Source organism: Cnephaeus nilssonii (assembly GCF_951640355.1).
Source record: "Cnephaeus nilssonii genome assembly, chromosome: 23".
Classification (NCBI taxonomy): Eukaryota; Metazoa; Chordata; class Mammalia; order Chiroptera; family Vespertilionidae; genus Cnephaeus; species Cnephaeus nilssonii.
In genome coordinates, this window is record NC_137094.1 from 4,436,296 (window position 1) to 4,462,738 (window position 26,443).

General features: G+C 54.2%; 1 protein-coding gene across 1 annotated transcript in view; it reads left to right on the forward strand.

The window, feature by feature from the left end:
• Positions 1 to 388: 388 nt before the first annotated feature.
• Positions 389 to 26,443, forward strand: part of COQ8A (coenzyme Q8A) — a 40,606-nt gene continuing 14,551 nt past the window's right edge. The window contains exons 1-4 of the mRNA XM_079763808.1: positions 389 to 526; positions 20,768 to 20,953; positions 24,109 to 24,519; positions 24,756 to 24,822. Coding sequence (XP_079619934.1) covers positions 20,777 to 20,953; positions 24,109 to 24,519; positions 24,756 to 24,822 — 655 coding nt within the window. The 5' untranslated portion in view covers positions 389 to 526; positions 20,768 to 20,776. The remainder of the gene's footprint in view (positions 527 to 20,767; positions 20,954 to 24,108; positions 24,520 to 24,755; positions 24,823 to 26,443) is intronic.

Here is a 26,443-nt window from a genome sequence, read left to right on the forward strand (position 1 = left end):
GGTCCTGAGTCGTGTTCTCTGCGGTGCCGTCTCCTCCTCCCACCGCCTCCCTTCCAGGCCCGCTCCGAGGCCGGGCGGGCAGGCGACGGCACCGCGGCCTCGTCCGGGGCCTCGCCGCCTGGAAGGGCCTGCTCTCCGGGCGCACGCGCGCCGGCCACCAACCCCACAACCCGGCCCGGTGCCCGGCTTTCTCAACTGGGGTAAAGGGCAGCGGAGAGAAGAAAGAGAGGGCCCCGCGCGCGCTGAGAGGCCTCCCATTGGCTGCTCTCGTTCCGCCCTCGATGCTGATTGGCCGCGAGCCGAGTGCACGGATCGAGCACGCTCCTCCGCTCTGCGCGGCGTTCGGCCGGCGACGGCGGCGCAGCCAATGGGAGCAGCCCGGGGGCGGGGCTGCCCGGGGCGGTCGGCGCTGGTCTCCCGGCGCGGGCGAGCTGGTAAACAGATCGCGGGCGCGCGAGGTGCCTGCAGTGCTTGCTACGCGCGGAGGCGGCGCGAAGGTGACCGCGGCCCAGCTTCCTGCCCCGGGGTAAGGATGCCGCCCGCCGCGTGCCGGCGCCGGGTGCCGGCGGCCAGCGCTGGGCTGCGACCCGCCCGGGCCGTCCTGGCGTCCTCCTCCAGGGACCGCGCGCTTTCCCTTTTGTGACTTTCACTGGCCGCGAGGTCGGGCTCGCGCCTCGGGGTGCGGGTGGGGGCCCCTGTGGACGTCGCCCACCCCGCGCCCCTCAGCCCGCGGGCCTGCCTCCGGGAGGGGCGGCAGCGGCGGCCGGAGCCGGGGCGCCCGGGACGCGCCGGGCAGGCTCGCTGAGCAGCTGTCCCACGTCGCGGCTCTTTGTCTCCATGGCGGCCCGGCCCTCCCGCCTCCCTTTCCTCGAGATGAGCTTTCTCTTCCCTCCCAGACCCCCGGGCACCGAGTCGGCGGCTCCGACCGGCCCTGGCTGCGGATGGGTGTCAGAGCTTTCCCTCTCCTGGCCCGAGCCAGCTGGAGGGCTTCACAGGCGGGGTTTGGGGTGACTTTGGGGAAGGGGGACCCTTTTTGGCCCTTTCTCCCGCTCCCTTTTGTTGGGCCCTTCCTCCTGCTAACTCGTACCATCCGGGGCCTTGTGAGTGGTTTGGGCTTAATTGCCTTTCCCTCGCCTCCCGCCCCCTGTGCCAAACCCAGGCTAGTGCTCCCAGGTGCCTTTGGGGCAGGAGGGGGGCCGGGCCTGTCCGTCCGTCCTTCCGTCCTTCCGTCCGTCCGGGTGAGAGGTGTCAGGCTCCTGAGGGGAGCGTGTCCACCCTCACTGCTCGCGTGGGCCATGGCTGTGCGTGGCAGAAGCTGGGCATGCCGGGCTCACCTTGTGCCAGAGGCTTGGAGCAGGCACTGATGCCAGCGGCCAGTTGTCCTGCTGGGGAGGGGGGTCAGGCTGGCCGGGGGGGGGGGCCCTTCTCCTGGGAGAGACACAGTGGGGAGCCTGGAGGTTCAGGGGAGCTGGTGGTTCTGGAACGCGCTGGCGATGGCTGCAGGCCTTTTGTTCAACCTGGCGAGTGGTGCAGGTGGAGCGGGGCGGTTGTAATTTTTGGCATGGCCTCAAGCAATCAGGAGAAGGGATGAGCCGTTCCCGTGTGCCACCCGAGACAAGACAGGGTTTCTCCTCCCCCAGACTGTTGACATTTCGGACCGGATGACTCTGTGATGGGGAGGTGACCCGTGCATTGTAGGATGAGCCGCAGCGGCCCTGGCCCCGTGTCTGTTAGGTGCTAGGCGTCCCCTGTCACCCACATACTAGCTGTGACAGCCCAGAATAGCTCCGAGAGGACAGCATTGCCCTCCGTGCAGAACCCCTGAGGTAAGACTCTAAAAAAATACCCCGGCGTCCCAGAGCCGCCTGGGACCTGCGGGGAGTAGCTGAGAGGGTTAGGAGCAGGGTGGTGTGCCCTCTCCCTAAACTACGGAGGGGGCTTTAGAGGAGACCCCAGCGCGGCTCCTGGGAGGATAGCGAGGGACGGAAGGTAGGAACCCTGGACTTTCGCTGTGCCTGCTGCGTGCGTGGCAGTGACTGGCGGGTCCGGAGTGCAAAAGCAGTGGAAGTCGGGTGGTTTCAGTCTCGGGATTTTGCAAGAATAGAGATATGCATGTGAAATAACCGTGGGGCCCTAGCTGGTTTGGCTCAGTGGATAGAGCGTCAGCCTGCAGACTGAAGGGTCCCAGGTTCGATTCCAGCCAAGGGCACATGCCTGGGTTGCAGGCACATCCCCGGGGGGGGGGGGGCGTGCAGGAGGCAGCCAATCAATGATTCTCTCTCATCATTGATGTTTCTATCTCTCCCTCCCTCTCCCTTCCTCTCTAAAATCAATAAAATATATTTAAAAAAAAGAAAAGAAAAAGAAATAACCGTGGGGCCGCTTTTAAATACTGAACGAACACGCTGAAGCTGAGTGCTGGCAGAGACGCCGGCTCAGGGGTCCTCAGGTGGCTTCTCCAAGGCGATGCTTTGCGCTCCCTCACTTTTTAGGAAGACGTCCCTTGTGTCCTGTAATAAGGGAGGGGGTCAGGCCTGCCTCTGCAGGGAGGAAGGGTCTGGCTGCGTTCAAACATACGTGTGGGTCTCTTTAAATGTACCGTGTGCGCCGAAACCGGTTTGGCTCAGTGGATAGAGCGTCGGCCTGCGGACTCAAGGGTCCCAGGTTCGATTCCGGTCAAGGGCATGTACCTTGGTTGCGGGCACATCCCCAGTAGGAGGTGTGCAGGAGGCAGCTGATCGATGTTTCTCTCTCATCGATGTTTCTAACTCTCTATCCCTCTCCCTTCCTCTCTGTAAAAAATCAATAAAAATATATATTTAAATGTACCGTGTGCCCCTCCCGGGGACTGGCCACCCCGGAGTGCAGCGGTGCGGCATGGACGCCTGTATAATTTGTGCAGTTCTTTCATAGTTGATTGAAGCTTCAGTGTCAAAGACAGCGAGCCATTTCTTTTCCTGCAGAGACAGACACTTTAATTCGGAGTCTGGATTTTGCCTTCAGTATAAGCCAGAATTTATGCCCAAAATTTCTGAGTCCTAAATGGATGGTATGCAGAAAAAGCCGAAAAACAAGTGATTATTGTACAGGGCAGAGAAAAACGTCCCAAGTGCCTAACGTGAATTTCCCTTTCTTGTTAATCAACCCCGTGGGGCTGCATTAGGATTTTCCCACAACACTCCTTGGTTAGTTAGGGGGTCTTTCTTGCCCTTTGTTGCTTGTGGAGAAGAATCTAGACAGAGAGCTCACTTCTCCTTTCTCAAAATGAAGTTCAAAGAAGTCTATTATTGGGAAGCTCCAAACTTGGCGGGATAATTTTCCGTCAGGAGCCATGGACACTGAGTCATTATCTTCCTTAGTTGAAACAAGAGCTGCGTGCAAAATTAGACGGGTATTTAGGTAGAGAGTCGTCTTGACCTGACAGTGTTGTCTGGAAATAGTTCCGGCATTCCTGCTGAACAGCCGCCAGGGAGCTGGGAGCCTGGGAAAGGAGAGCCGGTGGGAGTGGGGAAGGTGAGGCCCCGCTCCTGCAGGGGCACCTGTGGGAGGGGTGGGGTCTGCTAGTGCTGCGTGAGATGCATCTCGGTGGGATCTGAGGGGCGCATCTCTCCACACGTTGCAAACTCGAGTGGTATCCATTGGCCCGTCCACCAGCATCTTGTTTGTTGTGTGAGTACAGGCTCCCGGGCCCTGGACCCTTGGTTTTGAGGTCAGGGTCCCACAGAATATTGAAAGTTGGAAATAACTCTGAAAATCTCTTTTTGCTCTTCATACTTGGGTGTGATTTATTTTTAGCGTGTGCGTGTGATGTTATCACTCAAATTGCCATTTCAGGGTATTGTAGAATCTGTTGAAATTGAATAGTGGCCAAGTTCTTATCTCAGGAGCCATCGACTTGCATTAAAAACAACAACAAAAACCCTCCTATTCCCATCTGGGCCGGGGAAGAGGCAGAAACCTGAAAAACCCCTGTGTGCCTAAGGGTCGGTGCCCCCCCAGACCTGCCCTTGAAGAAAAGCCACTCTGAGATGGTGGGTGGATCTGGTTATCTTCTCCTCATTGGACAAATATCGGCTGATTATCTGCCTAAACATGGCCGTGGGGATAGAAAAGTGAGTAAGACTCGGGTCCCTGACCTCCGGCAGTTGTAGTAACGGGTGTGCAGCTACCACCTCACTACCCTCGGTGTGGTCTGGACGAGGGACTCTGGGTCAGACACTTCTAACTGATGGACACTGCAAAGGCTGCTTTTAAAACATTTATTTATTCTAATCCTCACCTGAGGATATTTTTCCATTGATTTTTAGAGAGAGTGGAAGAGAGAGGGAAAGACAGAGAGAAATATCGATGTGAGAGAAACACACCAATTGGTTGTTGCCTCTTGTCAGGCCAGGGAGGAGCCCACAATCGAGGTATGTGCCCTTGACCGGAATCGAACCCAGGGCTCTTTGGTGTGCAGGCCGACACTCTATTCACTGAGCCACACTGGCTAGGGCTGCAAAGGCTCCTTGAAGGAGAAGGCATGGTAGCTGGGCCCCTGAGGATGAGCAGGATTTCAGTAGGAAGAGGCGGAAGGTGGGGGGTGGGAGTAAGGGGGCCAGTGCTTCCCAGACTCTGTGGTAAAGGAACAGGTTTTATTCCGCGCCCCCCCCCCCCCCCCCATTTGTTGCAGATCAGTGCTTTTGCAAGACGCAGGAAGAACTGCTTGGCAATACTAAATTGCTGTACAAGTTTCTAAGTGCTTATTCCTGTTACCGAGGATGACGAGACTGAGTAGCATTGGTCCAGGTGGCAGGCTCTTTGAACAGAGGCAGTGGGGTAGGTGAGTGCCTGGGATGGGGTGAGTGCAGTCTGGCTGAAGGGTAGGGAGTGTGAGGGGAGCAGGAGGGGGCTGGGCTAGGGAGCACACGGGTGAAGCCGCCTGTGGGATCTGCCCTTAGGAGTTGAGGCCAGTCTGAGCAGCATTGCTGCCAGCTGTGCTCCTGTTACATGTGATCTGGGCAGCGGGGTCAGGAGGGCTTGGCATGGTGCTCCTGGTCATTTTTAGCTGTCAATTCAGTTCAGGCCAGAAAGTGTTTCCTGAGCCCCTACAACTCACTCGCCAGTCCAGCCTCAGCCTGGAGGGCTCTGGGGGGCAGCTCCCTGCCCCATGTGCACTGTCGGCTGGGGAGATAGCGTGGCTAGAGGGCAGACTGCAAGGACCTTGTAGCTTCTCAGCTGTGGGAACCCAGGTGGAGTGGGTGCTGATTCTGATGGAAAAGGGCTGGGAGCTGGAGCCTGAAGGAAGAGTGAGGTTTCCGTGGGAGAGAGAAGCTCTAGAGCCGAGGCCCCAGCAAGGGCAGAGGCCTGGCCTGCCCGGTAGGCATTGCTGTGGGGCGGGCACTGGGGCCGGCAGGTGGTGCAGAGGGTTGAAGGCAGGTCAGGGTGGGCAGGGAGGGAGCCCAGGGAGGTGCTTTGTGAGAAGTGAGGGTGGCCTGAGTCCCAGGTGGGGGTGGGGGGAGGTGGAATTCGAGGCACAGATTCAAGAGAATATAAATCTCTGCAGGTAGACTTTCTAGACTGTGACTGGTTGGCCACCCAACTGAGATTGCTAGTTGGGAGGAGGAGCTTTTTGGGTGTGTGTGGGTGGTGTCACTACTGAAAACAGAGGTGCAGGAGGAGGAAGAGCTGGTCTGGGAAAATGGTGATGTTACTGTTAGATATGTAGGGGTTGAGGTGGCTGTGGGATTTTCCTCCATCTTATTTTACCAAGATATAATTGCATACGATAAATTCACCCTTTCTAGAGTAAGGTTCTGTAGTTTGACAAGTGCATGTAGTCACCATCACCACATCAAGGTACAGAACATTCCCTCACCCCCACATTCTCCTGGGCCCCTTCCTGGGTGCCTGTGGGATTTTGAGGGGTGATGTGATGTGTGCATAAACGGGGTTTGTCCCGGAATTAATTGGTTCAGTGTTTGGGATGGCCTGCTTGGCCTGAGGATAGGGAGGCATCGCCCTGGGGAAGCGTTGCTACCCACCCATGGAGCAGCCCAGGGGTAAGGTAGATAAGCAGGGAGGACGGGGTTAGGACCAGGCCTGGGGACCCTGCAGTAGGCTCAAGAAGAGGGACTGGTGAAGGAATCCCAGACGAGGGGGTGAGAGCGAATCATGGGACCCAGGGAGAGGGTTTTAGGGGAATGTGTGGGGCCAGGAGGAGATGCTGAGGAGGGTAGTGTTGGGGTGGCCTCAGGTGCATTGAGCTATCAGGTGGCTGTTGTGAGTATCACGAGAGGAGGGCTTGGGGTGGGGCCAGACAGTGTGTGCTGGGGAGAAGGAAAGATGGGAAGTGCACTCTATCCCCGGGAGAGGTTGGCCAGGATGGGGCTGAAGGAGAAGCCTATTTGGTGTGGGAACACTAGGAGGAGGTTTGTGGGCTGGAGGTGGAGGATGCTGTTGAAGGAGAGAGGGAGGGCAGAAGAAAAAACGGGTGAGGGCAGGGTCCTAGTGGAGGCGGGAGGAGGGTGCCATCAGTGTGGGGAGGAGATAGGATAGGGGAGGCAAGGCTTAGGGCGGTCTGAGATGTAGGCCAAGGGTTTGAGGGTGCTCACATCTGGTTGCCTCTGTTTTGGAGGGAAACAGAGGTCAGCTCTAGAGGGAGTGAGGCCCTCTGATAGGTGTGAGGGGGGCAGGGTGGGCTGGGGTGGAGCTTGAAGAGAAAGCCAGGTTGGTATCCTGCCTTCGGAGCCCTAGAGGTCCTGCTCCTGCCAGCCTCCGAGGAGCTGGCTGCTCCTGCCAGGGGAGTGAGTGAGCGAGCGTGTGTGTGAGTGTGGAAGAGGAGGGATGTTTCCTGGCTGTATGAGAAGGGCCAGCCCCCTCCTTGCTCACTACCTCGGCACCATCGCACTGGATGTCCCCGGAGGTCTGTTTCCTGAGAGCTGCCATGTGAGTTCCACCTTCCCACCCAGGGAAGCAGCGTCTGCCCTCCGATTTGCTGTTTTTATGGAATGTCTGGAAGGCTCAGTACTTGATTCTTTTGAGCATTATTCTTTCTAGACCCCCGTTAAATCCCTGTGCTGTGCTTTCTTTGTCAACCTTCTGCACTTTAGGGATAAGTGATGGAGTCCTAACCTCTGGGAACTGGTGATCATCTAGGTCAGTGCTCGGCAAACTGCGGCTTGCGAGCCCCATGCGGCTCTTTGGCCCCTTGAGTGTGGCTCTTCCACAAATTACCACGGCCTGGGCAAGTCTGTTTTGAAGAAGTGGCATTAGAAGAAGTTTAAGTTTTAAAAATTTGGCTCTCAAAAGAAATTTCGCTCGTTGTACTCTTGATATTTGGCTCTGTGGACTAATGAGTTTGCCGACCACTGATCTAGGTCAGTGGCCTCATTTCACACTTGAGAAAATGAGGAAATGCAGGCCCAAAGAGGAGAATTGGTGTGCCTGAGGGCACCTGTGGCTGTTGCCCAGCGTGGGCTCAGAACCCAGCCTTGCTGCCCGTCCAGCAGCCTCATCACTACTCATGTTGTCTGGGAACTAGAGGGCCTGGTGGCATCGCTCCTGCCATCTGCGGGGCTGGATGAGAGGTCCTGGGGACTGTTCACACAGGACTTTCAAGTCCAAGTGTTTGTTCTCTGCCTGGCACATTTCTCTCTGGCGCCAATCCTGGCTCACAGGAGGGTGAAGGTAAGAATAGATTGTCCCGTGACTGCAGGTGGTTACTGTTTGACAGGTGCTGGAGCAAATATCCTATCTATCTGAGGTTAAAAAAAAAAGTGTGTGGCTTTTGCTCTCTAACGTGTTTACAGCCAACATTTGGTAAAGCAAAAGGCTGGGCACCATTTTACCCTGGGTCAGGTCTGCTGTGTCCGGTTCAAGCCTGCATGGAGTTCACTGTTACAGGGGCAGGCCTGCTACCTTTTCCCCCTCTTACAAGCAAGGAGTGGAGAGAAGTAGAGGAAGCAGTAGAGGTGCCTCAACCTGTATGGGCACCCTCCGCCCCCCAACTCCTAGCGCCCGAGCATGCACCGCCAGCACACGTAACTGACCTGGCCCTGCTCCTGTGACAGTCCCTCCTCCTCCATTCCCTCTCTCCGGCTCCAACCTCGTAAACAGGAGGCTGCTGCTGCCGTCGGTGGCTTCCCATAGAAGGGTGGATGTCTCAGGTGGTGGTAGAAGGAAAGAACATTCCCCTGATGCTCGGCACCCCGGGTTCTCTTTGGTTCTGGGTTCTAGGTGGGAGAGCTTGGTAAGCTAGGGAGCACCCTGGATGCATATGGGTATTAAGCTCCTGGTGTGGACGAGGCACAGTGCCAGACACGGGGGCGTATAGAACTGGGCAGAGACTTCCGCTCTCTCTAGGAGCCCCGGCAGCTGAGGGGCTTTACGCAGGGGAGTTAGGCCAGATGGCCTTTGAGAGCCCAGCCAGCTCCAGGAGTTTTATGACTCATAATTTTCTGCAATCAGGGTATGGACCTTGCTGTGTCTCAGGGAGACTGACTATTTATTTAAAAAAAATGTTATTGACCTGGGGGCAGGTTTCTTATCTCTTAGCTGCCTGGGCAATAAGAGGTAAGGACTTGAGCCTGGCATCAGACAGGCAGGGATAGGCCAGCACCTGACGCTTTGGGACTTAGAGGGTATTTCTTCCCCTGGCTGTTTTATCTCATCAGCAGACGGGCACAATAATACCTCATAGGGTTGTTGTAGGATTAGGAGTAATATAAAGTGATAGGCTCACACTTTAATAATACATGGTAGTTGTTCCTGTTATTAATACTATTGCATTCAACTATTAAATCTGAAGTGAGCGTGTTTTGAAAAATTAAGGATGTAAAAATGAATGAGATGGTATTTTCAGGGTGGAGGCTCTTACTTGGACATTGTGGTATAGCCTGGCATGTAATAAATGCTCAGCAGTGGTTTGAATGTTGAACTGAACTTGGGAAAGAGGCTTGTAGAAGCATGAGGCATATTTATACTGAAAGCCGGCAGGACTTTGTCGTCAAGAACAAGAATGTGTTTTGAGCTGACCATGGGTATTCTAGCACCTACCAGTGCCTGGCACTTGGTTGGCAGTCAGTACTGTTTGGGGATGGTGGTGGTGACCAAACCAAGTTATTTAAAAAAAATGATCTGGAAATTATTTCAGGATGTAGCCTCTCTTCCAACCCAATGATTTGCCTTTTAAAAAATAGCCACTGTATTAGTTTCCAGTTGCTGCCATAACAGATTGTCATTAGCCTGGTGGTGTAAACAGCCACGGGTTTGTTACTTACAGTCTGTGGATCAGAAGCCTGCAGGGGTCTCCCTGGGCTAAAGTCCAGGTGTCAGCGAGGCTAGTTTTTTTTCTGGAGGTGACCTGCACCCCTTCCTCTAACCTCCGCTTCTCTCATGTCTTCACCTTTTTTTTTTAAAGTATATTTTTATTGATTTCGGAGAGGAAGGGAGAGGGAGAGAGAGAGAAACATCAATGATGAGAGAGAATCATTGATTGGGTGCCTCCTGCACGCCCCCCACTGGGGATTGAGCCTGCAAACCAGGCATGTGCCCTTGACCAGAATCGAACCTGGGACTTTTCAGTTCGCAGGCTGACGCTCTATCCACTGAGCCAAACCGGCTAGGGCCCTCATGTCTTCTTCTGATTCTGATCTTCCAACCTCCCATACGGACCCTGTGTTTACATTGGGCCCACTTGGATACTCTCCTTCTTTCACGATCTTTAACTTTATCCCATCTGGTCATCCAAGGACTACGATTTCAGACCCGTGTGGGGTCTGTGTGTGGACCAGGGCAGACAGGCCAGCTCTGTGGCTCCCCAGGAAGTCTTCATGCCCTGCAGTCGGGGCCCCTGTGGGACCGGGTGGAAGCCACAGTGCACATCCCTGCGTGCCGGTGCCCTCCCTCTGACCCTAAGCTCAGCTCCCCAGGCACACACCTGGGGCTTGCCTCGCAGGGGCTCTTGTTAGGGACACAGTGGAAGTGCACCAAGGAAGGGTCAGTTAGATGGTGGGTGGATTTATATCTACTCACATTCAGCCTAGGGACCGACAGTGGCATTTGTCACTTTAGGGCAGGGGTCCCCAAACTTTTAAACGGGGCCAGTTCACTGTCCCTCAGACCGTTGGAGGGCCCGACTATAGTTTAAAAAAACCTAGAACACATTCCTATGCACACTGCACATATCTTATTTTGAAGTAAAAAAACGGCAAAAACACCCGCATGTGGCCCGCGGGCCGTAGTTTGAGGACGCCTGGTTTAGGGTAAGGCAGGAATATGGCTGTGGGCCTCCTGAAATGGTAGAAGGAGGTAGTAGAGATGTAAAGGAAGTTGGCATCTGACACCCCTCACATTCCGCAGATCTGACCCCTGCCTGAGTAGTATTTAGGGGCTGCCCTGAACTGGGTGATCCGGTAAAAGGTAGTCACCAGGGAGCCTGCTCCCTTGTCAGGCTGCAGCCCGGGGGCCTCGGGGGGTGGGCGTCTCTGTGTCTGGTGAGGTGAGCCAGCGCTGGGGGGCAGGAGCAGAGCTGTAATTGGGGATTTCAGCCTTGTTGGGCTGTTCTGATACAACTCTAGTGACCTTTCCTGATTTCCTGGTACAGTTCTGGTTATATTTTTCTCTGTTGCCCTACAATAGAGGTCAACAAACTCCCTATAAAGGGCCACATAGTAAACATTTAAGGCTGTGTGGATTTTTTAGGTCTCTCTTGCATCTATTCAACTCTGCTGTTATAGCTAAAAACAAACCAACAAAACCCCCCAAACAGCAATAGATAGTACATATGTAGATGAATGAGATGTAGACAATACATAAATGAACAAGCAGGTTTGTGTCCCAATAAATATTGATTTACAAAAACAGGCAGCAGGGCTGGACTTGACTGAGGGTCATGCTGACCCTGACCTGGAAGAACCCTAGGCATATTACATGTCTTAACGTCGGTGCAAAAAAATGTGGTCACTGCACTTACTACATCATTCTCAACTAGAACCCTATTTTTTTTTAATTTTATTTTTTGGTGGTGGTGGTGGAGGGAGTACCCGTTAATGGTTTCTGTGTTTTAACACAGGGGCCAGCATTGGACCTGCTGCCTGCCTGTGCCAAGTGATTTTCTCACCAGTTTCTGAGAAGGGCAGTTGAGCCTCTTTCCCCAAAGTGGGATGGCCACGTTCCATCTTCCTGGCGGCCTCTTAGGGACAGTTGTCTTCTGATGAAGTTTGGTGGCTAAACAAGGGTGTGGAGAGGCATTATTTATAGCGTTCTGACCTGCTGTCTGGCCCTCGCCCATTGCTCCTGGACAGATACTTAGGACCTGGACCGTTTCTTACAACTACACATTTATGTGTTTGCTTGTGTTTTTTATTTTAATAACAAATATTTAAGATTATTTTACATATTTTCTATTATAAAAGTACATCCTCTGTAGAATATTATAGAAAATATGAAGAAAGTAAAGAGGATCTATCAGGACCACACTCAGAGAAAACCACTGACTGCTTTGCACATGCTCTCTCCATCATCCACCTCTCTTCCCCCTCCCTCCCTCTCTCCAAAAGGAAGGTTAATACTATTTTGTAATCTGCTTTTTCTTTTCCACATGGGAATATATAATAAACTTTCTTATTTGTCAGTAAATACCTTTCATAGTGTCATCTTAAATGGCTGTAATCTGCTTTTTCTTTTTTACATGGGAATCCTCTCTAATAAAACGGTAATATGCAAATTAACCATCACTCCGCTACATAAGCCACGCCCACCAGCCAATCAGGGCGAGTATGCAAATTAACCCCAATCCAAGATGGCTACAGCCACAGAGAGCAAGGTTTCCCAGGTAACAGAGCAAGCCAAACTTTCCATAGCCGTTGCAGGCCTAAGCCTCCACTCAAGCTACAAAGTTTCAATTATAGAAGGTAAACAAATTCAAACAAATGGCGGCAGAATGGAGCTTGAGAGAGCAGGCCAGGGTTGCCGGCAGCAACAGGGGAAGCAAAGCTTTCCGCACACCCTGGCCGGGCTCACCCGCTTAAGGCTACAAAGTTTCAATTGTAGAAGGTGAATTAACTGCCACAGAAATGGCTGCCGCCCCGGAGGAGCAGCAGGCTTGGCTCCGCTCCAGGCTACAAAGTTTCAATTGTAGAAGGAAAATAAATTCCAGATACCAAGGCCTCTGCTTGGGTTGCCAGGGGGCGTGGCCAGCCTGCAAACCACCACAGGCCCCTCGCTCAGGCCGCCCCATGCCCCAAGGGAACCCCACCCTGATCCGGAACACCCTTCAGGGCAAACCAGCTGGCCCCCACCCGTGCACCAGGCCTCTATCCTATCTAATAAAAGAGTAATATGCAGATTGATCATCACTGCAACACACAATATAGCTGCCCCCATGTGGACACAAGATGGCCGCCACAAGATGGCCAGCAGGAGAGGGCAGTTGGGAGGCACCCGGCCTGCAAGGGAGGGCAGTTGGGAGGGACCAGGCCTGCAAGGGAGGGCAGTTGGAGGTGATCAACCCTGCAGGAGAGGGCAGTTAGGGGTGACCAGGCTGGCAGAGGAGGGAAGTTGGGGGCAAACAGGCTGGCAGGGGAGCAGTTAAGCATCAACCAGGCTGGCAGCGGAGTGGTTAGGGGGTGATCAGGCTGGCAGGCAGAAGCGGTTAGGGGCAATCAGGAAGGCAGGCAGGCAAGCAGTTGGGAGCCAGCAGTCCTGGATTGTGAGAGGGATGTCCGACTGCCCGTTTAGGCCCGATCCCACCATGATCGGGCCTAAACGGGCAGTCGGACATCCCTCCAGGAGTCCCAGATTGGAGAGGGTACAGGCTGAGCTGAGGGACAACCCCCCACCGTGCACGAATTTCGTGCACCGGGCTTCTAGTATATAATAAACTTTCTTATTTGTCAGTAAATACCTTTCATAGTGTCATCTTAAATGGCTGCATAGCATTCTATCCTATGGATATATCACTATTTACGTAATCTTACACAATGTTGTGATTTACATTCCTATAGCTGAATTATCATACTTGCCTTTTATTTTTTAAGGAAATGCAGTTTGACAGATTTTCTCAGGATTCTTGGATGATTATTAGGCAGGTTGGCCTGGGAGGAGAAGGGGAGAGGATTTTTTGAAGACGGGAAGGTTTGGGACATTCCGGAGGTGACCTCGGCTGTGGGGAATGAATGACTCTGGAGGCCTATTTCCCACTGTGAAGGCTTGACTCACCCGGCCCGGGCTAGGGCCAGCTGATGGGGAGACAGAGGATATTTTTCTCTCTCTCCGGGGTTCTTTTTCATGTCCCCAGTTGCCTTTGAAAATTGATAGCATATTAAGATATTTCTGAACTTGCTGACAGAGACCCTGAGTTACTAGATAGAAGCCTGGAGTTGCCCGAGATATTTGAGTTGTGGCCCCTGGTGTGTGATTTTAAAGGCCGAGGTGAAGAGCACATCCAGAGACTTGGGGGTTGGTTCAGGAGGTTAAGTCTTTTCCTTAACACACACATTCTTGATCCTTGGAGGAGACTGTCAACTGGTGTTTCCTTTTTCCTTAGAGTAAAAGAAAAGTTTCAGGCATGAAAAGGAACTTTTCAGTGCCCGTGGAAGCTAGAAATTGAGAAGGTTCATGCCCAAAGTAAAAAAGATTGTTCTTGCCCTAGCCGGTGTTGCTCAGTGGATAGAGCGTTGGCCTGCGGAGGGTCCTGGGTTCGATTCCGGTCAAGGGCACATGCCCGGGGTTGTAGGCTCGATCTCCAGTAGTGGGCGTGCAGGGGGCAGCCGATCAGTGATTCTCTCTCATCATTGATGTTTCGATCTCCTTCCCTTCCTTTCTGAAATCAATAAAAATATATTTAAAAAAAAAAAAAGATTGTTCTTGGCTGGGTTGGGGCAGAAGGCCACTTGGGAACCCCTACCTCAGGGCCTCCTGAAGATCTTTAAACAGTTTAGGGTGCCCGGCTAGCTCAGTCGGTAGAGCATGAGACTCTTAAACAGTCCTTTCTGAAGAATGCTGGAAGTGACCGTCTTCGGAGTCCCTGGGTGGCTGGCTCTGTGGGTCATTGTCTTTAAGCTCATTCATTTTTTTATGTCAGTTTTCAGTTTATTGAAGGGAAATGGGAAGGAAGGAGTAGGTGGAGGGTTTGCACTTAAGGGTAAAGCCAGACTTCTGGGGAGGAGTTACCTGGGAGACACTCTCGGTAAAGGATCTCTGTTTAGATGTGCTGCCTGGCTAGAGTGTGGGCCACCTGTGCTCCCTTCCCCTCTTCCTCCAGATCAGGGTTCTCACGGTAAGTTCCCAGGACCATCAGCTGCAGCTGCACCGGGAACTAACTTAATTAGCAATGCAGACTTTCAGGCCTGCCCTAGACCTGTAGAACCAGAACCGGGTGTGTGTGTGGGGGGTGCGGGGGGGGGGCGCGAAGGGTAGGGAGAGGGGGCGGGGGGGGGCAGCAACCTGTGCTTTAACAAGTCCTTTGGGTGATTCTGATGCTCACTAAAGTGTAAGAACCCTGCCTCAGACCAGGCTCCTCTGAGGCCTTCGATTTCCGATGTAGATTAAAAGCTGCAAGCAGGTGGAGCCAGTCCCAGAATTGGCAAGGCGCTCTCAAACCTTAGAGCAGGCGTCCTCAAACTACGGCCCGCGGGCCACATGCGGTGTCTTTGCCGTTTTGTTTTTTTACTTCAAAATAAGATATGTGCAGTGTGCATAGGAATTTGTTCATAGTTTTTTTTAAACTATAGTCCGGCCCTCCAACGGTCTGAGGGACAGTGACCTGGCCCCCTGTTTAAAAGTTTGAGGACCCCTGCCTTAGAGAGACCAGCTGAGTGCATGTAACAGTATTTGCTACCTCCTGCTGCTCTGTGGCGGGCAGAGTACTAGGTGCTGATACAGAGTCAGAAAGACTGGCGTGGTCCTTGCCCTTCTCTGCTGACAGCCCAGGGCGGAGAAAGACAGTTACACAGGCAGATTTGGAGCATGGTCACTGCTGGGATGGAGTAGAGCGGTGCTGTGGGCCCGTGGACAGGGTTTAGGAGGGGGACCTGTTGGGGAGGGCTTCCCAGAAGAGGGGATGTTTGGTTAGGACTCGGGGAGGAGGAAAGCTAGGTGTTCCCGTGCAGAGGCCGGCAGGAGAGCTGGGTTGGCCCAACTAGAGTACAGTCAGTGGAGCAAGCGTGCAAGATAAGGCTGGGGAGGCAGGGTTGGGCTAGGCCATGAAGGTTATTTCAGCCTCTGAGGAAGCTGGGGGAGGTCAAGAAGCCTGAGGGTGGTTCCATAGCATTTTCCTTTTAAAGCGGGGAGTGGATAGAAGGGGGCAGAGAGACCACTTAGGGGATGCTGCAGTTGCCCAGGTGAGAACATTCAGGTAGAGGAGGGTTGGAGAGAAGTGGGTGGTGGCCTCATTGCTCAGGGTAGTGAGCCTTGGGAAGGGCGGGGTGGGGTGGTGAGGTCAGTTTTTAATAGGCTGAGCTTGATGCCCATCGGACATCGTGGCGACTTGCATGCCGCTGTCGCCTGGACAGAGCCCTCCCAGGAGAAAGCTTTTCAGTGAGCTTCACAGACTCCCCAAGACAAAGGGCTTTCCGTGCAGCTTGCTTTTGGGTTCTTCTGTACGACACCCCAAGGGTACGGGAGCAGCTCAGGGTAGAAAGAGACCAGAGGTGTGCTGGTTTTAGAGGTACAAATGCATGGTTTTGCTGGATGGAGCTGGTCTGCCATGCTGTGCCTGTGGTCACGGAGAGGATTGAACAATGGCTTAGTACATTCACACACCATGAAGAAGAGACAAGTGACAGATGGTGAGTTCTGGCTGTGAAAGGGGCTTTGGGGTGTGTATGGAACCCTCCCCCCAAATAAGTTCCCCCATGTGGGTACTGAGTGGAAAAATATATGATGCCTTCCTCTGCTTTATGCCTCTCAGGATTGCCTGTTAGATTTATTTTGCAAAAAGAACACGACTCGTTTTTCTGCATGTTATTGTGTCTGGCCAGGTCGGCAGCACCGTGAGTCTGTTCTCCAACGTGAATGAGATAGTAAGAATCTGGAAGGTTGGAGAGTGAAAGTTCAACAGGAAAACTTCCTCTGAGCTTGAGGACTCCCCTGCCAGGGCCCTGCTTGTGCGTCTTCCTCGGTCCCAACCCTGGGAGTGGTGAGCGGCATGTATTCCAGTTTGTTCTCTCTAGACAGCACCTTTGTTTACTTCCTGTATAGCACGTTAGCATGTTAGGACCAGAAACGGCCTGGCTAGTCACCCGAAGTGCTCTCCGCCTGAAAGAGATGGTGAGAGAGCAACACGCTCAGCGTCAGCAGCTGTGGCGGAGCTGGGCCCTGTGTCCAAGCTGCTTTACAGTCTTTTCCCCGGTCAGCCGCCCTGGTTTGGGCACGGGAGCCTCAGCTGTCCTGTGGCCGTCTCCCTGGTGTCTGTGCCCGTTAGAGACGTGCCTGCATGCCATCACGCTGTGACACCCCAGGGCCAAGGGCAAGTTCATCTGGACCTGCACAGCCTGGCCCAGAGCACCAGGAGGAGACGCTAGTGAACGAACGTGTGTTCAGTAAAGGACTGAATGACTGTATTCTGGTGCTGGTACCGTGTGGGCATTTCCCAATGTGAGTGCCCACCCTCCACCCCACCACTCTGAGCCTGAACACTCCATGGTGTGTTACTCCCGGCCAGTCCTGAAAACCTGTTAAAGGTCAGCAGGACCAAGCGGGCGGGTGAGGGCTCTGGTACTTACAGATGGAATCGTGTGAGGATAGGTCTTTAATTTGTGTGTTACGTGTGTATGGGAGCTTTCCGTCTTGTTTACGATCATGAAAGATCCGGTGCCGCTGGGTGCCTGGTTCCCGTGCGTTCTTGGATGGGTTTTACCCATATTCCGGGTGGCTGCATTCTGAGTCACGTTGGCATTCTGGCAGGAGAAGTAGGACAGTCTTTGAAAACCAGAAGGTGAGAACATTTCTGGAAAGATATTTCCTTCTGGCGATTGTTCCTCTCCCCTCCCCCTGCTTTTTGAAGGTAGACACTACTTTGAGCCGAGCAATGTGTGGGCGGTCTGGGTGCAGCCTGGCACATTAGATAAATAATTTTGTCAAAGGGGTTTGAACACAGGCTGTGGTTTTGAAATATACATTCACATGTGAATCTGCTCACGAGTGAGATAGGCTGTTTATTAGCAACATCCGTTGATTTGAAAAAAGCAGGGTTTGCGTTACAGGAAGCTGGAAGGTATATTTCTGTGGTGGTATTTCCACCTGGGTGTTTCCATCTTCCAGAGGAGATGGTCTAGTTATCTTCCTCCCAATGGTGCCCACTGTCTAAGGTGAGATTTGTGCCCTTTGGGAGTTCACTGGTGTGAGAACACAACTGTTTAGGCAGGAATAAATACATAACATTGCTTTTTAAAGTTTTAAAATTGATTTTAAAGAGAGAGAAGAAGGGGGAGAGAAACATCAACTTGTTGTTCTACTTATTTATGCATTCACTGATTGCTTCTTGTATATACCCTAACTGGAGACGGAACCTGCAGCCTTGGTGTGTTGGGACAGCGCTCTACCCAAGTGAGCTGCCCTGTCAAGGCTATACATTACTTTTTTTTTTTTTAAATGTATTTTATTGATTCTTCACAGAGAGGAAGGGAGAGGAATAGAGAGCTAGAAACATCGTGAGAGAGAAACATCGATCAGCTGCCTCCTGCACACCTCCCACTGGGGATGTGCCCGCAACCAAGGTACATGCCCTTGACCGGAATCGAACCCGGGACCCCCCAGTCCACAGGCCGACGCTCTATCCACTGAGCCAAACCGGTTAGGGCTATACATTACTTTTTAATGTGTACTTTTTTTAGGTGACTTATTTATTTGCTATTTTGAAAGTAGGATATGTAAACTAAAAAGTAAGGAAGAGGGAGAGATCAACCAAAGGACTTATATGCATGCATATAAGCCTAATCAGTGGACACAGACAACAGGGGGGTGGGGGCATGAATGGGAGGTGGGGGGTAATGGGGGAATAATGTAATACCTTAATCAATATGTAATATTGATTACATATTGTAATAATGTAATACCTTAATCAATAAAGAAATTTAAAAAAATAAGGAAGATACTGAAAGAGACCATTATTACTCATATTTCCCCAATGCAGGGAAATGTAAAAATGTTTGGTCAACTTAACATTTTTCCTTTTATGACTTTAAAAAAAGTGTCAGTGTAAAGCAGGTGCAGTTCCAGCTGTCACAGAGCTGTGCTCAGTGCTGACACGCTTAGAAACCAGAAGAGTGAGGACTGGGCTCTGGGGTCCCAGCCCTGCCCTGCCCTGTGCAGGACCAGAAATGGATCTTCAGATTGAACTGCCATCCGTGCAGGGGCCATTCAAACTAGAGTAGGGGAAAAAGCCCCCCACAACACTTAGCAGCTTTGCTCTAATGAAATGAAATTTGGGTGTGTGGTTTTGATAACTAGGATGAGAAATTCAGGAAGAATTAAAGCCTGAAAACAAAGTCTGAATTAATAGGTCTTGTAAGTTTTAGGGAAGATTTGGCATGAGTTAGAAGTTTTGGAATTGCTGGCGTTTGTTGCCAATGGGAGACTACGGCCTTGCTTATCTGGGTTGGATTCAGAGGTGAGCAAAGGGAAGGCCTGTTTCTGGGAACCCCTGGGCAGTGGGATATGGTGCGTGGTCCTGGGCCACCAGCAAGGGTCCTTCTGATAAGATGTGGCTAGGGGCCCTGCCTCCGCCATTGCATGTCCCTGACGTCTCCTCCCTCACTGGGGTCTGTGGACCTTGGTGGATGATCCCCCCCCCCCCCCCCGACTTGACAGGGTACCTGTGTGTGTTGGGGTGGGCCAGGGGCTGCCGAGTTGTGGAGAGCTGGGACCAGCTGCATTTGATCTCTGATTGCATGATCTCTTCCCAGCCCTGACATTGGAGAATGTCTGGGGGCTCCTCCTTGTTTATTATAGTCACAAGTGAGGGAGAGCCCCGAGGAAGCCTGGGGTGTGAATGGCACCCGGTGATGGGCTGGGCTAGCCCTCCTACCTCTCTCCCTGCCTCTTCAAGGTGTGGTCACCCAAAAACCTCCTTGGTTTTAGCTAGGGTGTAGGCGGTCCTTTTGGTCTGAGCAGCCCTCAGAGTCAGAGGCCAAGAGCTTGGGAGGCAGTATGGAGTGGTGGGCAGACAAGGGCCAGGATCAGGCCCGAGGCCACCCTTCAGAAGCTGCGTGACTTCGGCCAGTTAGCTAAGCCCTCTGGCTTCGGTTTCCTCCTTTGAAATGGGGCAGTTGTTTATAAAGGTTCAAGGAGGTGAAGGGTGGAAAGCACCCAGCCCGTGCCTGGTGGCTGTTCTCAGTGCAGGTGACGGTGTTCCTGGGGCAGGTTGTGTGGGCCAGCTCAGCTCTCCAAGGCTCCTGGGCACAGCAGGTTTCCGTGGCCGTCACTGCACTTCTCCTTTAAATAAAAGCCGCTGGGCCCTGCTGAGGAGCAGCGCTGAGCCCGCAGGAATCCTGGGCCCACTGGGCTGCTCCCTGCAGAGGGCAGGTGGGACTGAGCCTGCTGCCAGCTTCAGCAGCCCTGGAGTTCTGTGGCGGTCCTGGTGTGCGCTTACCGGACCGCCAGCGTGTGCTGCTGCTAGCTGGTGTGAAGGGAAGAGGAACTCCACGAGGTGTCTCTGTGACCGGCCTCTCCCTCCCTGCATCCAGGTGTATCCTTCCCCCTCAGCCTCCACGTGTTTGTTCAGGCAGGTCCCCTGCCTGCAGTGTCTGCAGCGCCCGCCTCCCACGCCCCTCTCCTCTCTCCTTCCGTCTTATCTCTGAGACTCTTAGCAGATCCCAGCTCTTCCCTGTCCAGAGTGTACCTTCTTTGGGGTGTCCTGCTGTTCCTTTCCTTTTTGTGGCTTTTCTTCAGCCCCAGTTTGTTAACAGGGCCTTATCTAACCCCTCCCAGCACACAGCCCCCAGCAGACCTTAAGAAATACTTGGGTGATTGACAGCACACTCCGCACCCTGTGCGGCACCACTGTGTACAGTGACTTTCAGCCTCTTTGGCCCTGACCTACGTTAAGAAACACGTTTTAGACGGACTCGGTAGAGGAAAAAGGGACAGAGAAGCTCACGTGCACACACAAGGGAAACACGTTTCATAAGAGCCCTTCCCATAGGCCCTCTGACGCTTTCTTTTCTGTTCACGTCATGTCGTTGCATTTTCGTGCTGTTAGGGTTTTCCAAGTGGATTGCACTGTGGTCTGGACTGTGGTCTGAAAACACTGGCTTGGTCAGTAGTTGAGTCTGAGGAGGGAGGGTGGGCTCTGGCCGCCCTGCGGTCTGTGGGTGTCTGTCAGAGGCTTCACCGGGCAGTGAGCGCAGCTGGGCAGGGACAGGCAGCCCTGTTTGGGACCTGCTTTGGGGACAGGTGCTCCCTCCCCAGCCTACAGTGGGTCCGGAGGAAGGAGCCTTGGACTGTCATATACCCGGTTCAAGTCCTGGCTCTGCCACTTGGTGGCGGAGACTTTGGGTCCCCTAGGGTGTTTCAGGGGTGGCTGTGAGGCCTCGGGAGGAGATGCCGGGGCACAGCCTGGCCCCTTGGAGCCTTGCGTTCTGCTCAGTGCCTGCAGTGCAGGGAGCGGCCCAGAGCCGACCCTGAGCCCTGGGCCCTTTCTCTCTCTTCTCTGTCAGCCCGGATCAAAAGGGAGGTCAGTGCAAACCAGTTACCTTCTGCCCAGGACCACGGGGAGTTGATCAGTGTGCGGGTGGCCCTGTATGAGGTGTGGTGTCCCTGCCTGACTTGGCCTGCTCTCTTCCAGCCCTGAAGGATGGCTTCCATCATGGGGGACGCGATCATGGTGCTCAAAGGCCTTGCCAAGCTGACCGAGGCAGCTGTGGAAACGCACCTGCAGCACTTTGGCCTTGGAGCGGAGTTCATCATGGCGGCCAGGGCCCTGCAGTCCACAGCTGCAGAGCAGATCAGCATGTTCTTAGGGACGGTGCAGGTAAGGAGGCTGGTCCAGGAGGGGTGCCAGGGGGAGGGAAGTTGGACTTGGAGCTCTTGGTGAGACGAGGACACAGCTAGGGTGGCTGGTGGCCAGGGCCAGAGAGCCCACTGGTTAGTGTACCCCACTACCCTTCCGGGTGGGTTAGGGTCCCTGTGAGAGGCTGCTGGGGGCTCACGTCTCAGTTAAAGGAAGCTTCACAGCTGAGAAGAGCCCCAGAGCAAGCGGCCCAGCACCCTCGTTAGAATAGGAGTTCACTGGCACTCACCGACTGACGCCAGGCAGGTGCCGAGCTCAGGAGAGACCAGGGCCCGTCCGCGGGGATCGCAGACCCTCTGCCGGTCTGTGTGCAGTTTCTGGGCCTGTTGAGGTATTGAAGAGAAGCCTTTTAGTTTTGGAAATTTAAAAAATCCCAGAGGAAGAAGTAACACTTGCTGTGTTCTGTGGGAGGCCACGGAAGGGAGCGCTGCCTGTGTCCTTCACAGAAGCAGTTTTTAAAGAAGGCCACGCCCCTGCTCCCTGCGTTACATTAGTGCTCTTTGTTGGCTGATTTCTGTAAAGAAGTGATGGGAGCCACCCCCTGTCTGAGCTGCACTGGGCAGAGCAAGAGCAGCCGGGCAGGGACGGCCAGGCTGGGAAACGTGTCACTGGCTGTGCCCTCAGCGTGGAGCTGGCCCAGGAGTCTGTGTCTGGGGCCTCCTCAGGTGTCGAAGGCTTTTCCCACTGCCCGCTTCCCTTTCCCGTGGGTCTCTGGGTCCTATTGTGTTCCTTTCCGGGGTGAACGCTGAGGACCGCTCCACCTCTCGACTTCCTCTCACCTGTCATGCTGTCTTTGTGCCACAGACCGGAGAGCCTCTGCTTTTACCACCCACGGCGAAGGCTTTAGGTAGAAGTGAGCGCAGGACGGGGTTATAACAGGGCTTGACAGAGCAGAGGGCTGTCCTCCGTGGTGTCCCCAGCGACTGTTTCTGAAAGTCCCGGGGAGGGGAAAGCTGTGTGCACCCGTGTGCATGAGCACACCTGCTCCCTCTCCCCTTGCGTGTCTCCCTGTGGTTGGCTGACCTCTGGACAAAGGATACTCGGGCTCCTGCAGGCTGAGGCCGTCACGGCCTGCAGGCTTCTGGTTAGTCTTAGTTTCCGATTCCCAGCCCCTCGGCTGTTCTCGAAGGGTTCAATGGCACTACGTGGCTGTTTCTCACCCTACACAAATGCCTTTGACTTCTGGAAGTCTTCACACTCGTGACGAAGCCTCACTGCTGTCCTGGCAAAGGGGCAGGCCTAGTGTTTACCCCTTTTCTCAGATGGGGAAACGGAGACTAGGAAGTTGGATGCGAGGCCCGTGATTTTTAAGTGACAGGACCAGATTCGTGTGTCCTCTTCCCCGTGCAGGACTCCCCGACCTTGCCCTCCTCGCTGAGGCTGGGCTGAGGCTCCGGCCCTCGGTGCCTTTTCAGGGAGGAGCATTGCCTGCCGGTCAGGTGCTTTGCCTGTGGGCACTCAGGAGGTGCACTTGTCCAGCTCACCGGGCCTCCCGGGCGCGAGGCAGCGTGGGAGACCGGGACAGGCCTCCCTGAGGCAAGAGGGGCCTCCTGCCCAGTCTCCCACCTGCTCCTCGGTCTCCTCAGGCATGCCCGGTCTCTGGAATGGCAGGGCCACCCCCAGGACAGTCACGTGGAGGGAGGAGGGAGGAGGGAGGGGCTATTCCCCACCACGAGGTGGACGCTTAGTGGGGTGCTGGCCTCCATGTGCTCCATCCTCTCCCTTAGCACGTACGTTCCTGTGCCTCCCTTCTCTCTGAGGGGATGGAGGGCCAGATACTCCAGAAGCCTCCCCCCAGCTCCTCCAGGGGCTCGTTCACGTCCTCATTCCGCAGACGCCAAGTCTGGTCCCATCGAGACACGGAGGCCCCGTCACTGCCCAGAGGCCCAGAGCCACATAAACGGGTCATGGTAATGCAGGGCCAGGCGGCCGCAGGGGAGTCAGGGGCAGAAGGGGCTCTGCTGTGGCTCTCAGGGACCTGCCTCAGGCCCCTCCCCCAGGGCTTCCTGGCCATCTGAGAGGTGCCCGAGAATCCAGTACAGGTTAATTCCCAGAGAATCCAATACAGGTTATTTCTGCTCCGAGCAAAGTGCTGATGGTTGCCAGCAGGACAGACCTTGGCCTGGGACCCTGATCTGCCACTGGCCGGCTGGTGGGCCTTTACCGGGTCTCCTCAGCTCCTCAGCCTGAGGTTCCCCTTTGGCAGTGAGAGCCACAGCCACATCTCCTTCCTTCCCGGGAGGCAGAGCTGTGGACCCACTCTGTGTCTGCAGAGCCGCAGGCAGCGCTGTGTGCCGAGTCCATTTCAGTGGGACGGAATCCGGGCTCCTGGCCTCCCTTCAGGAGTCAGTGCTGTTCCGGTTACAGCCTCCTCGGCCCTGTTCCCCTGGCCTGTCTGTCTGTGGCCCCCACCAAACTGTGACTGTGGGGAGGCCTATTTTCAGATGAGGAAGTAGCAGAGAACTCACCCAAGGTCACTCTGAGTTCTAAAGCAGAAGGAATCTGGGCCTGAAGATCAGGTCTTTTCACTTGTTACAAGGAAAATATGTGCCTCCAACTCCCAAGGACAGCCAGGCCAAACCTGGGGGTGCCACGTCGTCTAGTGAGAGCCTCTTAAAGGCACGCCATGGCTGGCGAGTGGAGCCGTGTCGTGGCGAGGCACTGGCCTGGCGTGGGGGGGTGTCCCTGTCTGTACACTGCCCTTGTCCTCGCTGGTCTGTCTGTGGTTGTGCTTTGACTTCTCAAAGGTCTCCTGTCTCTTTCCCTGGTTCACCACCCCAGAGCCCTGGAGGCCTGTCCGTAGCCCTGATTAATAGATAAGGAACTTGCTGGGAGTGGTGGTCACGGGCCTGGTCCTGGCTGGACCCCCAGCAGGTTCTCAGTGACCGCACAGCAGAGCCCTGGCAGAAGCAGGACTGGAATCCGGGTCTCCTGCTCCTGGGCCAGGAAGGTGCTGCTCACCTCCAGAACTGACCCAGGCTCGGGAGGAATGTGGCGCTACCCTCTGGAGGACCGGAGGGCGGGACGCGGGGATGTGCTGTCTTGTGCAGAGAGGGATGGACACAGGACGGTGGGCTGCCTCTTGCTCCTCTCACGCTGGCTTTTGTTCCCTGCAGGAGCAGGACAAGCACGAAGAATCTTACATGTCTGAGAGCTTTGACGACCCAGAATCAGAGTTCCACTTCTCAGGGCCAAGGGCCGAGGGCGCCTCTGCAGACTTCTCTGCAGCCTCCTCCCAGGAGTCTTCGTCTCCACCCCAGGATCACGCCAGCAGCAGGGGCCCAGCTCCCGCCTACGTTGACAGTGGACCCTTTAGGGAAGCTGGGCTCCCAGGGCAGACTGCCTCTCCTCTGGGCAGGGGGGACGGGAGGCTTTTTGTAGATGGCAGAGCCCCCTTCTCTCCCACTGGCCTGCAGCGAAGGTTCTTCCACCAGGACCAGTCCCCTGTGGGGGGCCTTACAGCCGAGGACATTGAGAAGGCCCGGCAGGCCAAGGCGCGCCCCGAGAGCAAGCCCCACAAGCAGATGGTGCGTCTGGGAGGGCCCGGCCCTGTGGGTGGTTCCCCGGGGTGCTGGTGTCAGGCCCCGCCGGGCATGCTGTGGTCTGGAGGCTTTGGGGACATGGAGGTCTCTTGGTGGTGGAGGTGCTGCCAGGCAGAACTGCTGCCCTTGGTGGTAGAGAGGGGGTGGGGGGCAGCATGAGCCCCGAAGGCTGGCCCTGCCCCCGTTTGCTCTTCCCTGAGGTCTCTCTGTTGTCCCTCCAGCTCAGTGAGCGGGCTCGGGAGCGGAAGGTGCCCGTTACAAGGATTGGGCGGCTGGCCAACTTCGGAGGTAAGGTGGCTGTGTGTCTGTGCCCCTCACCGGCCCTGGCATGCCAGTCCTGGCTGAGTGGGGCTGTGGCTGCCCTGGGCCCAGCATGGAGGTGGAAGAGGGCGGGGCCCACAGGTATCCTGGGAATGGAGTACAGGATGTTTCCCACGGTGGACGATTCAGGCACTGGAATCCACTGTGTCTAAGCTCACCCTAGGGGTCGTGTGGCCGATGCCACACAGGAGCTGCACTTTGCTTCTCGGCCACGCTTGGGGGTCCGTGTCTGCAGCATCAGCCTTTCCTTCCCTCAGCCTCCCCGCCGCTCAGCCCCTGTGGAGGCCTCTGCAGGAAGGAGGCCGGACAGTGAGGGGGAGTTCCTCATGGGCCTGTTGGGCTAACTAGACAGAGTGGTTTCTGCTCCGGGAACCAGCCATTTGGAGACCCATTTGCCGGATTCCCACAGGCTTGTGGGCATCAGTCATGATAGTGAGGTGCCGAGGCCCTGAGCTGCTGTCGTTTAAAGTCCATTTAAGATGCCGTAGAGCTGTGGGCTTTATCTGTCCTTTTCTTTGGGGGTTTGAGTAGCCATCGTGCCCAGCACGAAGTGGAAGTGAGAGGGAAAAACAGAGAGAAATATTGATGTGAGAGAAGCACATCGATTGGTTGCCTCCTGTGCGAGCCCTGATCAGGGCCCGGGCTGGGGAGGAGCCTACAACTGAGGTATGTGCCCTTGACTGGAATTGAACCCGGGACCCTTTGGTCTGCAAGCCGACACTACCTACTGAGCCAAACTGGCCAGGGCAAGGTCCGGTTTTTATGGTTGAGAGTCAGCAAGTGTCCTGGAGCCGGAATGTGTGATTTCTAGAGCTAGTTTCTGAACTCTTACACAAATATGCTGCTTTTCCATGGGTTATGTATTAGTTAACAATTCCTCTTCTGTAAAAACACTTTTAATATTGAACAGCATTAACAGAAGAGAAGGGTGGTTTACATAGAACATCGTAAGTTCCTGGGGTTCCACCGCCAGAATGAGTTTGAGAATCACTGCTTTGGTGGCCTCCAGTGGTCCCTGCTCCCCAGAAGACTTGGCATGGTTCATTCCCTGCTTTGCACAGTGGCTATTAGTTGTGTAACATTACTTTCTTTTTAAATTTATTTCAGAGAGAGAGAGAGAGAGAGAGAGAGAGAGAGAGAGAAACATCTGTTTGTTTTTTCCACTGAAAGGAAATTAATTAGAAGAAATATTTTAATATCGCTGTTTGCCCTTTCTCTATAATAGAAGTGTCAACCAAATTCACGATTGACAATGACAGATAGAAACGTGTGCGATTGGCGCCAGCGAGAGCTTTATATGTATCGCACATGTGCGAGTCAACTTACCCTTTTATAGATATAGGATAAACTTGCTTAATTAGGCCTGCTTTCTGATGTAGCTAAACTTTTTCCAGCCCAGTGAAGCACTCCAACTTCTCTTTCAGGTAATTATCAGCAACACAGCAGTAAATATCAACATGAAGCAGATTATTATTGTAGATCACGCAGGGAGAACAAAGGGTAAAATATTTAACTGCAGCAGTGTTTGACTGTTCTGCACAGTGAGAAAACCTAAAGTCATTTTCAAGGCCCACCATTTCTTACTTCT